Below are 14,187 nucleotides of genomic sequence, written 5' to 3'. Positions count from 1 at the left end.
AGTGATGAGATTTTATTACTCTGCTATCTTGGCAAGATAAATTACCTTATGTAATATTTCATTTTTTGTGACGTATCTTGTCTGCTTGATCTTAACAAGAAAACTATACATAGGATATAAGCTGTCTTAGACTATTTTATTCTGCATCTACAGTGGTTTTAGTTAGATTCTTCCGCTCTTTGCTCTGTGTGCAGTGTTGCAAAAGTTTCTGCAAAGATGCTTTTTCGGCAGATCATCTGCCGTATATTTGCTGGCTTTGGTGCTATTTGTTTGTGTCAAGTGTGCTTATGGAATATGCTTTTTTGTTGTATTCAGCGCTCCAGGGTTGGGTTATTGTATTTTTCTTTTGGTGCTATTATTTATCATGTCATCAAACTTTACCTACGCCTGCAGCCTATCATCAACACTCTCGTCCCTCATAAACTCAAACCGGATGCTCAATCACCTAAAACGTACAAAAAATACCTACTTAGGTACTTGCAGAAAGTTTCAATTCTAACTAAACGAAAATCCGACAGCATAACAACGCACTACACCGAACCCCAATGGTAAAATAAATCCAAACAGCTAGAATATTTTCTAAGCACTTCATATATAACTTGAACCACTTTCGTCCCATCTGATATCTCCTAAGTATCGTAATTCAATCACATCTGTGATGTGTTTTTCCCTTATTACTTGGTTTGCCTGCAATCACAATTCAAATTCCTTTCACACTCTGCCCCTCACCAATATGTGCGGGTCTATGAGTCAGTCAGCATCTACCAATATACCGTATTTTCATTCTCAACAAAATTATTTAATATTAAATATCTTACGAGTTCGTATTTATACCTGATCGCAGTACACGATACGCCAAATTTCGCGACGAGTGTTGAAGTTGTCCCTCGGATGTCAAAAACGTTGGATTCGGGTTCTGGTTGCGTCTGGAGTCTGAAACGGTCGTTGGAATCACGTTTCAAGGCCGGGTCAATGCCGATCAATAATCCCTCATCCAAACACACTCTTAAAGCGGAGGAGCATCTAAAGTAGATGAAGTCAAGGAGGAAGGAGGACTACAAGTCGAGATCTTCACGAGCCACCGCAATGATTGGGAGCGCGGAGGAAAGGCGGTTGCTGGAGTAGGTCAATGCTCCTCTTGATTATGGGATTCCAGATTTGATTCCTGTACTTTCGGTTGGTCCACCGGGCCACATGGGTCTATTTTGTCAAGATCTGGGCATGCCCGTGGACTTGGTTGGCTAAGCACTATTGTATGGGTAAAGCCCTATATGGTGTTATGGCCCATGCTTGTCAAGTTTGGAAATTTTTTATTTTGATATTTTAGGAAATTTTTTTTATTATGAGTAATTTTATTTATTTATTTTTAAGTATTTGTTTCTCGTTAAAAGTGTTATTTTAGGGTTTGACTACGATTTCATTCCATTTATTATTTAAGATTGTAACCCTGAGATTTCAGTTAATTTTGAGTTGAATAAAAATTATAAAGGCGAGCTGCCTTTTATTTTCAATTTTTTGATATTAGTTAGAATCAACAAAGTTTTGAAACCTTAAATCTAGTATTCGTGTGTCGAATTAACAGATTTAAGTAGACTTATTCCCGGAATTCATGCTCGAGTCAACAAGTCCAAGTAGGTGATCTTTTCATCACGCTACCCTACATCACTTGTTTATTCATTGTTTGCTCAGCTTGGTGCTTTCTTTTAGGACGTAACCTGCTAAAATTGCTAAAAGAAGAAAAATAAGAAGACAACACAAGTCTAAGAAAAATGTTTGTTCCAATAGCTTGATAAGATGATTTGTGGTACGAAAATGATAACGATCCCCAACAGTTGGTATCCCAATTATCTCAATAATTGAGGTGGATGCACAAGATCCAAGTGAATTTGTGAACTCCATATGTCCCACAAGATGCTCATAAAATTAAACATGTGTGTAGAACTCAATAGTTGAGATAACTGAGATATTAACTGTTAAGGTTGGTATCATAACTATTTGTGATAGACCCACAAATAGGCTACTGTGAGTCATAAGTAGCTCATGTGTTGGGTGAGAGACCAGAAACTCCGAGCCCTTTTGTCAACAAATTAATGCCCAAATCACATGCCCCTACTAAATGATTCTATTATTTCAAATCTTATCCTCCCTCGGTCGTCAAATGGGTTTCATTTTCTGTGTCAATGACAGCACCTATATATATATATATTTGCTATTTTGTAATCATATATGCATTGTTTCTGCAAGATCGAGGTACTACTGCACTCCTTCAGAAACATAACGGTGGAAAGAAAGTCCTCAACTTTAATTTTGACAGACAACTATATCGATCATTCACCAATTATGCAGCCGTTATCAACTCGACAAAAAGAGTTGATAAATTGATAAGTTGTTGGACTATTTCTCAACAAAGTTTCAACTTTCAAATAAATGCAATGGTGCCAATTATGGCACTAGGACTTGGTCAACCAAAGCTTGATCATATTTTGTAAAACAAGTGACAACTTATACTTAATTATCTCGCGTATATTAAACTTGATCATATATATTTTGGCCAATATACAATACATGCATGGGTCGAGTCGGGTTGGATTGGATTGAATTGGCACCGACGTGGGATCAAGTTCAACAATTACAAGGAGCTAATTACAATATTGTGAACATCAAACTGAATATTACACACTTCTAGGCTTTTGATGGCATGGTTTTATTGAGTTTTGGTTTCTTTACGCTCTAGTTCCTTGTTTATTTGATGAGTTCTCTACTCTATGTTGTCGTTTGACTCTTCTTGGGATATGTCATTCGTATCTGTATATTTTTCTCCTTTATTAAATTTCTTACTTTCGAAAAAAAGATATGTGCGTGATTTGAAGCTTTGCCTTAATTGCTCAAAAGGGTTGTCTTTTTTCAGACCCATGTTAGATGTTACACACTTCTTATAATGACTTGACCTTCTAAACATTAAATCTTGGCACCTACTCCCATTCAATGCTTTGTTCTTGGGTTAAACGTACTCCTTCACAAAAAAAAAAAAGTACGTTACGTAGATGCTAATTGAAATTTATACAAAGTGATTTATTTGTCTTTCAAAGTAGACGTACAGACATGTTTCTCCATCAGTTTTCTGTAATCCAGATAAACCCAAATGGCTAAATTGAATTGGAAAAGGTGTATGTACTTGGCTATAATTAGGACCACATATATATGTGATGTTACTACGTAGCTCTAAATAGCAAATATGTGTGCATGCATGTAAAAAACAGTGTCACCATCGTCCTTTTTGGACCAGGTCCAGTCAATAATATTAAGCTCCTTGGGGGTTGAAATTCGTGGTGTTTTTGTCCGAGATAGGATAATATATAACTGCCCAAGTCAGCAATTTCGTCTCGACCTAAAATTCTGATTTATATTTTTACTATTGATTTGGAATATGTGAGATCGAAACAATGGGGTCCACTTGTCATTTCAATAATCGGATTGAAAATGATTTTTATTTCATCAACAAATGCGTGTACTTAATTTACTAAAAACATTTTTTAGAGATTTTTGTTTTCTCGTTTTACAGCTAATGACTTTTGTTATATTAATTATGAAATACCATTAATATTGCTCCTAACTAGGCAATACACAAATACACTTGGAGAAGGGGAAGGAAGGATAAACCTGCGAGCTAACCTTGAATATTAAAGCGGACAACACAGATTTTCTAACAACTTTTATAGACGCGGAATTCATCTATAATTAAGTTATAAACTTACAATGGATCTCAATTTGCATTAGAATTAGTCAATTAATTTCCAAAATGATTATTGAGTTATGGCCAAACTGCCAACTACCGACAAATATATATAATCATCTGTCGGATCGATCCATTCAACCAAAAGAAAATTGGGCAATAGCTGCTCCTGCCTGCCCTAACCCAAATCCACACTTTCAACACACATCACATCCGCGTAAAATTAAATGCCCTAACCAACTCCCTCAACTGTAAAAGCTCTATGCTTTATTAGTTCATTATCCATTGCTTCTAGCTCCAGTGCTCCACTCTCTCTCTCTCTCTCTCTCTCTCTCTCTCTCTCTCTATATATATATATATATATATATATATATATATATATTCTTAGCATTAATTCAAAGTCATCACACACAGCCAGGCCAGCCGTCTCAACATTTCTTCACTTGATAAAATTCGTATTCCATTTTTGGTGGGTGGAATATGAAGATGTGGAGAGCGGTGTGTTTGGGTTTGTTGGTTGTTGGTATGCAATATGTGAGTACTAGTAAAGCTGAACCACAAGTACCTTGTTACTTCATATTTGGTGACTCCCTTGTGGATAATGGCAACAACAATCAGCTTTCATCTTTGGCTAGAGCTGATTATTTGCCCTATGGCATTGACTACCCCGACGGCCCCACCGGTCGCTTCTGCAATGGTAGAACCACCGTCGACTTTGTCGGTGAGCTCTCTCTTTCTCTCTAACTAGACTTAGAGTAAACCTGCATCACTGCATGCACACATCCATCGGTATAACTGAATAGGAGAGTGGCTTATGGATTCGAATTAACTATAGTGACATCACTTAGTTGATTGAGCTCTATCGCTTTTATTTTTCTCTACGTTAGACTAAGAAGAAAATTTTGGAGTCGGTGCAAGTGGATGATATGATAAGTTAGATCAAAACCTAATGTGTGACGACAAGAGTAGTACTATCAGTGGGAATTGAACTCAGTTTGATGGCATGCCAATCAATGAACAATAGATGAGCGAATTAGTCGGAATTCAGTGGATTTAGGGCTCTGCAATTCATTTTAAATTTGAAAATTTACAATTTGAATCCAATGGTCTGAGAGTTGTGTCACATCACATCACACCACATCATATTTTTGTTTTTCTATTTTTAAAATTTGTGAGACGTTTTCTCTGCCATTGAATGCGAATTACAAATTTTAGGAAATTACGTAACCTCAATATTCACTTTTAAAAATTATGAAGCTCATAAATATTAGTGGGTCCCTAGCTCGTACACATATATAGTAGAACATGACAAATTGACAATAATACTGATTGAAGTCATGTCTCTACAATTATATTTGTGGGGAATCGTCAATTTATGTCAATAATCATAATTACCATTAATTAAGTTTGATACTAACTTACATATTTTTAACCATGGCCAGCTGAGCTTTTGGGGTTTGATTCAATCATTGGTCCTTATGCAAGTGCAAATGGTGATGAAATTCTACAAGGAGTGAATTATGCATCAGCAGCAGCTGGAATCAGAGAGGAAACCGGCCGCCAACTGGTAATTAATCAATAATCATCCTTAAATTAACCAAATCAAATTATATGGATATATATATATATATATATATATATATATATATATATATATATATATATATATATGACTTACATATATTCTCAAAGTTGGAAGAGTGGAATAATCTTATTACATTTTCAATATGTCGTGATAGACTAATTATATACAGAGAATAATGAAATATTTTACAGAGTGATTTTAGGAACTAATCATTGACTTCTTTCTACAATTAGACTCCTATAATCTTGCTGAATCTTTGAATTGACTTCTTGCTTGATATTATACAGCTGTGATCTTCTTGCTTGATATTATTGACTTCTTGCTTGATATTATACAGCTGTGATTTGACACTCCCCCTCAAGTTGGTGCATATATGTCTTTAATGCCCAACTTGCTAAGTGAGCTGTGAAAGATTCTGCCTGTAACTGCTTTGGTGAGAATATCTGCAAGTTGATCCTCAGATTTGACAAATGGTACCTCAATGATCTTGGCCTCGAGTTTCTCCTTAATGAAATGTCTGTCAATCTCAACATGCTTGGTCCTATCATGTTGCACTGGATTATGTGAGATGTCTATTGCAGCCTTGTTATCACAATACAATTGCATTACTCCTTTTTGTTTGAACCCCAATTCTCTCATCAAATTTCTTATCCAGAGTAGTTCACATATTCCATGTGCCATACTCCTATATTCTGCTTCAGCACTTGACCTAGCCACCACGTTCTGTTTCTTACTACGCCATGAGACTAAATTGCCTCCCACGAAAGTAAAGTAACCAGATGTTGATCTTCTATCAGTAACTGAACCGGCCCAATCTGCATCTGCATACCCTTTAACATCAAGATGAACATGTTTTGAGAACATCAATCCTTTCCCCGGGGCAGATTTAAGATATCTCAGAATTCGAATCACAACATCCATGTGAGCCTCTCTCGGTGCATGCATAAATTGACTTACGACGCTAACAGGATATGCTATGTCAGGTCTTGTATGTGATAAGTAAATCAACTTACCAACAAGACGTTGATATCGTTCTTTATTGGTAGGTACTTGTTCAGCATCTTCATGAAGTTTAAGATTCACCTCCATTTGAGTCTCTATTGGTTGGCAGGCTAACATTCCAGTTTCGGTTAGAAGGTCAAGGACATATTTTCGTTGTGATAGAAATATTCCTTGCTTTGAACGTGCCACTTCAATGCCCAAGAAATACTTTAGTTCGCCGAGATCTTTCATCTCAAACTCAGCTGCTAAATAATGTTGCAACGCTTCCTTCTCTTCTGGGTCATTCCCTGTAACTACCATGTCATCAACATACACAATGAGTGCAGTTATCTTACCTTTCTTATGTTTCAAGAAGAGAGTGTGGTCAGAATTGCATTGTTTGTAGCCAAAATTCTTCATTGATTTGCTGAACCTTCCAAACCATGCTCGGGGTGATTGCTTCAATCCATAAAGAGACTTTTTGAGTTTGCATACCATGTTGCTCTGACTTGGCTCCATCTTGCACCCGGGAGGAGGATCCATATAGACTTCTTCTTCTAGGTCTCCATGTAAAAAAGCATTTTTTACATCAAATTGATGTAAAGGCCAATCTAGGTTGGCTGCCAATGAGATAAGTACCCGAATTGTGTTGATTTTAGCTACAGGTGCAAACGTCTCCCAATAGTCAATTCCATATGTCTGAGTATACCCCTTTGCCACCAGTCTTGCTTTGTATCGTTCAATTGCTCCATCTGCTCTAAATTTGATTTTCTGGTCCTTGCTCTTCGTCCCTCATGGTTTGACCTACTTGAAGTTGTTCTTCCACAGGATTAGTTGACCCATCAATATTACCATCGGGACACTGGGAAACATGGACAACTTGGTTTTGAGTATCTTCTGCAAAGATAGAGTTCTCCCCCTGCAGAGGATGCTCAGAAGTGTTCCTTGAGTAATAAAATTCACTTTCATTGAAAGTAACATCAAATGTAACATATAAGGTTTGTGTAGGTGGATGGAAACACTTGTAGCCTTTTTGAGTGGTAGCATAGCCTACAAAGACACAACGTAATGCACATGGGTCCAGCTTGCTACGTTGGTGAGTATGTAACTGAATGTAAGCAACACACCCGAAAATCCGTGGTTCAAGGTTTGGTGTAGGTGGCACTGTGAGAAGGTTGGTCAATGATTGAAATGGAGTTTGATATTGGAGAGTACTGGATGGTGTCCGATTGATGAGGTAAGCTGCAGAACAAAGAGCCTCCCCCCAAAATTTGTGGGGCATATAAGCCTCGAATAAAGATGCACGAGTAACTTCTAGGAGATGGCGATTCTTTCGTTCTGCTACACCATTCTGCTGTGGCGTATAAGCACATGTGGTTTGGTGAACAATCCCTTGTTGGTTAAAAAAATAAGAAAGATCATTGTTGACATACTCTCTGTCATTATCTGACCGTAGTGTTATGATCTTCCTATCAAACTGTGTAGCAACATACTGATGAAATTGTTTGAATTTTGCAGTAACTTCGCTTTTCTGTTTCATGGGAAATACCCATGTCATCCTGGTGTAGTCATCTATAAAAGTCACAAACCACTTAAAGCCACTAATAGTGAGAACTCTTGATGGTCCCTAAACATCCGAATGGACAACCATGAAAGGTATAGAACTTTTATTTAATCTCAATAGGTAAGAAACACGATGACTTTTGGCGAAAATGCAAGTTTCACAATGAAAGTCTGATAAATCAAATTGAGAAAATAAATCTGGAAATAAAAGTTTTAGGTAACCAAAGGAAGCATGTCCAAGTCGCTTGTGCCATAACCAAATCTGCTTTATTCTATCTGACTCTGTACCTCTTACATGATGCACACGACTCAATCTGCTACTGCAATCATCTGATAGGTCCAAATAATACAACTTTCCCTTCCTAGTACCACATCCAATCACGGCCCTGGTGAGTAGATCCTGAAAAAGACAATAAGATGGCCAAAAACACACAGTGCAATTAAGGGAATCAATAATCTGAGGAACAGATAACAAATTATAGTCTAGGGAAGGGACAACCAAGATGTGATCTTGGTTTAATGAAGGTGTAAGAGAGAGGGACCCTTCTTCCAAAACCTGGGAAGTGGTTCCATTTGCACTAGTAACATGAGTTTGAGATGATGATTTTGTGGAGTGTAATCCAATTGAGCTAGATGTCATATGGTCAGTAGCACCAGTGTCAATAATCCATGATCTATTATAAGTAAGTGAAGAAGTACCTGAGGTCGCCAAAGCCTTGGATTCAGATGTACCTGATGGAAGTTCAGAGTCTTTCTCCTGGGATGGTCTAGCAGAGACGAATGAAGCCCGACTTGGTTCCTTCTTTCGGCCTTTATGAACCCATCCTTCTGGATAACCAATAATCTCGTAACATCCTTTAATTGTGTGATTTTCAAGACCACATTTTGCACACTTCATTGGAGTTCTGTTACGAGTAGCACCTGAATTCTGAGAGCGAGATTGCTTATACCTTGTGGTAGCCAAGGCTACGGTTTCCGATGTGGAATCTGCTTCAGACATAGTGCCTTGACGATTACTCTCTCTTTTAATATGTGCATATACTGCCCCGAGTTCAGGTTTAGGCTCCATCCTTAAAATTTCTCCTCGGATTTGATCAAAATTATTGTCCAAACCTGCAAGAAAAATATAAACTCGAAGACGGTCAATCTCCTTGCGTCTTGTTTCCATATCTTCTGGGTGTTGCATGTTGCTGGGGCTTAACTGATCAAGTTCCTGAAATATCTCTGTGAGATCACTATAGTATGTTGCAACTGATCTACCATTCTGTTTCATCATAAATGATTGTCGATGTAGATCATAAATCTTTGCCTCATCAGAACCATCAGAGTATGTTTTCTTGATGGCATCTCATACTTGCTTGGCTGTATCATAACGAATGAATCGTTTCATCTGACTGGGGTGCATGGCATCAACTAGCCAACTCTTAATTTGACAATCTGATGCACTCCACTTGTTGTATGCTGGATCTGTAGCTGCAGGTTGGATAGTATCACCGGTTAGGTGACCATGTTTTTCTCGTCCAACAATTTTCATCTCCATGACTTGGTGCCTTAGAGAATAGTTATTTTCATCTAACTTTATGCCAGTTGAGAAGTTGGAATTGTCTCCTTGTATGGTGACAATCTGAGGGATTGAATTTGATTTGGGAGAGACATCTTCACTTGTCATGATGATGACTCAAGAATGAGAAGATAATGAGTTTCAACAGACTGTGTTTGGTGATGAATGAATGAGTAGGGTTTGATTAAGAGACGGTCAATATCGACTCCTCTGATACCATCTCAAAGTTGGAAGAGTTGAATAATCTTATTACCTTTTCAATATGTCGTGATAGACTAATTATATACAGAGAATAATGAAATATTTTACAGAGTGATTTTAGGAACTAATCATTGACTTCTTTCTACAATTAGACTCCTATAACCTTGCTGAATCTTTGAATTGACTTCTTGCTTGATATTATACAACTGTGATCTTCTTGCTTGATATTATTGACTTCTTGCTTGATATTATACAGCTGTGATTTGACATATATGATTGTGTTCATTGTAGGGTGGTCGGATTACGTTTAGTGGGCAAGTGACGAATTATCAAAACACAGTGTCACAAGTAGTGAACTTGTTAGGTGATGAAGACTCGGCTGCACAATACCTAAGCAAGTGTATATACTCAATTGGGATGGGCAGCAATGACTACCTCAACAACTATTTCATGCCACTCTACTACAACACCGGCAACCAGTACACGCCGGACGAATACGCCGACGACCTCATTGCCCGTTACTCTACCCAACTGAGAGTCAGTTCTATTTTTCTCTATTAATTCATATCTCAATTTTACATATGTTTTGTGCAATTTGAGTGATGATATGTTGTATATATGGATGGTACAGAGTTTGTATGACTATGGAGCAAGAAAGCTTGTGTTGTTTGGAATAGGGCAGATAGGGTGCAGTCCAAACCAGTTGGCCCAGAACAGCCCGGATGGAAGAACCTGTGTTAAGAGGGTTAATGATGCTAATCAGATATTCAACAACAGGCTTATATCTCTAGTTGATGAATTCAACAATCAATTCACCGACGCGAGATCTATCTTCATCAATTCATTTGGGATTAACCAAGATTTGTTATCAAATCCGGGTGCTTATGGTGCGTATAATGAAACAGTAGTATTTCTGTATATATATATATTGATAAGTAAGTTTATGGGGTTTGTTTAAATATTCTTAATTTCAGGTTTACGGGTGACAAATACCGGGTGTTGCGGAGTTGGGAGGAACAATGGGCAAATTACATGTCTACCGGCGCAGACGCCTTGCCAGAACAGGGATGAGTATCTGTTTTGGGATGCATTTCACCCAACTGAGGCTGCAAACAGCATTATTGCCAGAAGAGCATACGCTGCTCAGTCTGCGTCCGACGCTTATCCCTTCGATATCCGCCGGTTGGCACTGCTCTGACCATGGTGTTGCTGGTACTGGATGCTGAAAAGAACAAAAAAAGAAAGAATTTTCGTATTATTTTCTCTATTATTGTGTTGTAATTGTGATTTGATAAAGTGTAGCCATATCTCCGGAGTGTAATAATTTTCATTGTTGCAAGTGTGAATGTCAATGTAAGCAACATATGAATATAGTCTCTCTATCACTTTACTGAAACAGAGTGTTCTGCTTCTGTCCCTGTATGTTAGATCCATGAAAAGAATTATAAAACCTAAAACTTTTGTTTATGAGGCAGTCTTACAGTTTCATCTAATGTACTCTTATTATCACCTCTCATTTGGCAGTTCTTCTATATGTGATCCTTGCTAAAATGTGTTCGTTATGGCACACTTTGTGCTTTTTACAATCACAGAGCAAGGAAAAATCACTGGCATTCCTATTATTTCTCCACTTTTGACTGGACTATATATAAATCTTCAATATTTATTTGCCTAAATATATAAATTCTCAGCATATCTTCTGCAAACGTATGTTTGAAATTTCTTTGTAGATATGGGTTGCAGTTTCAGGTGCACGTTATGCTTTCTGGTCTTTCTTCTGTCAAACTTGAGAATTGGTGTCCATGGAGAGCCAAAAGTGCCTTGCTATTTCATCTTTGGAGACTCATTGTCCGATAATGGAAATAATAACAACCTTAATACATCGGCCAAAGTTAACTATCTACCTTATGGTATAGACTTTCCCGATGGACCAACCGGACGGTTTTGCAATGGTCGAACCATCGTCGATGTGATTTGTAAGTTCTTATCGTTACCATTACTTCTTGCCATTTTGCATTTCACAAAAAAAAAAAGGAACAAACATTTTGAGTCTCTGGTCTTGGCTAAAATAATTCATCCTAATCCAAAACCAGTGGTTCTCAGTAAGAGGAGAGGAGAGTTTAAAGGATCACCAAAACATTTTATCTATTTCTCAGTACTAAAAAAGTCCATCTATTTATAATGCTAATCCAGCAATTTATAATTTCACAGCTGAGTTTTTGGGTTTCGATGACTACATACCTCCCTGGGCAACGGCAAACGGCTCTGCTGTACTCAAAGGCGTGAATTATGCCTCCGGTTCAGCTGGCATTCGAGACGAAACTGGGAAACAATTGGTAAAGATTTATTAGCCATATATTATAAATTAAATATAATACCAACAAAAATGTTAAAAATGCATCTACATCGAATAATTGTATTCACTAATACAATTGTATGCCTGACTATTTGCAGGGTCGCCGCATCTGCATAAATGAGCAATTACGAAATCACAAAAATACAGTCTCAAAGATGGTTGGGATACTAGGGAATCAAGACAAAGCCACCCAGCAACTAAACAAGTGCTTGTATTCGGTTCAAGTAGGCAGTAATGATTACCTAAACAACTATTTCATGCCCCAACATTACAACACAAGCACCCAATACACTCTAGAGCAATATGCAGGTGTTCTTATGGAACAATTTTCTCGACAAATGAGGATTTTATATGGTTATGGAGCAAGGAAGTTTGCATTGTTTGGAATGGCGCCTATAGGTTGCACACCACATGCAATTAAGACTTATGGCACCAATGGCACCTTATGCGTCAACAAATTGAACGATGCAGCCCAGCTTTTCAACGATCAACTCAAATTGCTTATCGAACAACTCAGAATAGAATTGGAAGATGCAAAATTTGTTTATGTCAACATGTTGGGTATGATAATGCAATTGCCGAAACATTTTCCGGGTACGCATATCAGTCAAACATTTAATCCATTATCATACATGACTTGTTTATAGCAAGCAATAACAGAACAATTTTTGTTGTTGGTCTTAATTAGAGTTCAAACCAATGACAGCTACGTGCTGTGGAGTAAATGAAGTTGATCAATGTCTGCCTTCCAGCGATGCATGTTTTCTTAGGCACGTGAGCCTGTTCTGGGATGGATTTCATCCTACTGAAGCTGCAAACATCATTACTGCAAAAGTATCATACGGTGTTATCAAAACAATTCTCTAATGAAGCAGTTAAGGTTAGCATTTGTGGTTACGAATGAGCAGTTTACAAGCATGTTAAAAATCATGCTGACCCAGCTTATTTAGCTCGTGGACAATAGTTTAATAGATCACTAGCAGGCAACCTGCGTGTTGCCGCATGTTGTTGCTTTTTTGGAGAATGTTTTCCCTTGTTTAGTCAAAAATGTAATAACAGATTCAATTATAATACTACTACACAAGTTCAGCAGCAGCCACTGAAGAAAGCGCAAAATATCAAACACATTGCTAATAGCATTACTTTAGCTTCAGTCTTAGATGAAGAAATTTTGCGCATGCAATGAAAATTAATGAACAAAGCACCAAAAACATGCCATTGTTTTGGAGAATGTTATCCTTGTTTAGTCGAAAATGTAAAGAACAGATTAAGCAGGCACTGAAGAAAGCAAAGTAAACACAGGGTATTCGCATATTTCATATCAAATTAAGGATGCATGATAGCGTTAATGTAGATATGAAAGAAAAATCAATAACAGATAAACCCAGATATGATTAAATCAACACAACAAAAACAAAACATTTTCGAACAAAGATTGAACCTGTAAATTACAACAAAACAAAAACACAAACCCGCCGACAGGAACATCCAGAGAATTAGAAACAACAAAATTGAACACAAGAAATAGAGGGATACCGGTAGATTTCCTCTAGTTTCGTCGGTCCGATTCTAAGAGAGGTGTTAAGCGCGAGCGGACGGAGTCCTCGGCTCCTCGCCACCTTCGTGAAATTGCTAAATGGGCCTCGCAATTCCAATGGACCGGCTTAATCCTTACGAATATGTGGGCATAAAGTAACATATGGGCCCCAACAGGGCTTTGGCCTACCGTTGGCTTTGCATGATGTATGGGCCCTTATGGGCTATGACCCACCATAATACTGAAAATCCTTAAGAAAAAACTCCTAAATTGAACCAGTTGATGATTATTATTGGGTGACTCGATTATCTGAAAATTATGAAAACAAGTACTCGAAACCCGACCTTGTTATGAAATTATAGGATCAGGAATGACTCAGACCAATAAAAAATATTTCGAGCCTGCCCGATAAGTTTCGAGTTAGGCTAAGTTTGAAAACCAGATATACACCCCTAAGCACAACAATGTCGTAAGTTTGCGGGTTGACTAGACATGGCCCGTGAACTCTAAAGGACGGGCAGGCCAGCCCACAAAACAAGGCGGGCAACCCTGTGGGCCGTGCCGAGACAGGCCCTCCGGCCCACATTACATCTCTATACCTAGGCACACATGCATCAAAGTCGTGCCCAATTAATTGTTTCTTAAATATACCAAACTTTTTGTGCCTAAA

General features: G+C 37.8%; 2 protein-coding genes and 1 long non-coding RNA gene across 3 annotated transcripts; 2 read left to right on the top strand and 1 right to left on the bottom strand.

The window, feature by feature from the left end:
- The first annotated feature begins 4,127 nt into the window (after positions 1-4,127).
- On the top strand, positions 4,128-11,091 carry LOC120014648 (GDSL esterase/lipase At5g45670-like). The gene is made up of 5 exons (XM_038866661.1): positions 4,128-4,454; positions 5,176-5,300; positions 9,916-10,161; positions 10,256-10,511; positions 10,599-11,091. The coding sequence occupies exons 1-5, from the start codon at positions 4,214-4,216 to the stop codon at positions 10,820-10,822; spliced, it is 1,092 nt and encodes a 363-aa protein (XP_038722589.1). The 5' UTR covers positions 4,128-4,213; the 3' UTR covers positions 10,823-11,091.
- On the bottom strand, positions 10,710-13,617 carry LOC120014650. Its single transcript, XR_005471593.1, has 3 exons — positions 12,678-13,617; positions 11,866-11,946; positions 10,710-10,846 (listed from the first exon to the last, which is right to left on the bottom strand). It is a non-coding gene; the product is annotated as an uncharacterized LOC120014650 (long non-coding RNA).
- On the top strand, positions 11,868-12,680 carry LOC120014649 (GDSL esterase/lipase At1g29660-like). The gene has a single exon (XM_038866662.1). The coding sequence runs from the start codon at positions 12,061-12,063 to the stop codon at positions 12,625-12,627; it is 567 nt and encodes a 188-aa protein (XP_038722590.1). The 5' UTR covers positions 11,868-12,060; the 3' UTR covers positions 12,628-12,680.
- Positions 13,618-14,187: the final 570 nt, after the last annotated feature.

The sequence above is a fragment of the Tripterygium wilfordii genome, chromosome 14, assembly GCF_013401445.1.
Source record: "Tripterygium wilfordii isolate XIE 37 chromosome 14, ASM1340144v1, whole genome shotgun sequence".
Taxonomy (NCBI): Eukaryota; Viridiplantae; Streptophyta; class Magnoliopsida; order Celastrales; family Celastraceae; genus Tripterygium; species Tripterygium wilfordii.
This window is presented reverse-complemented; position numbering and strand designations above follow the sequence as displayed.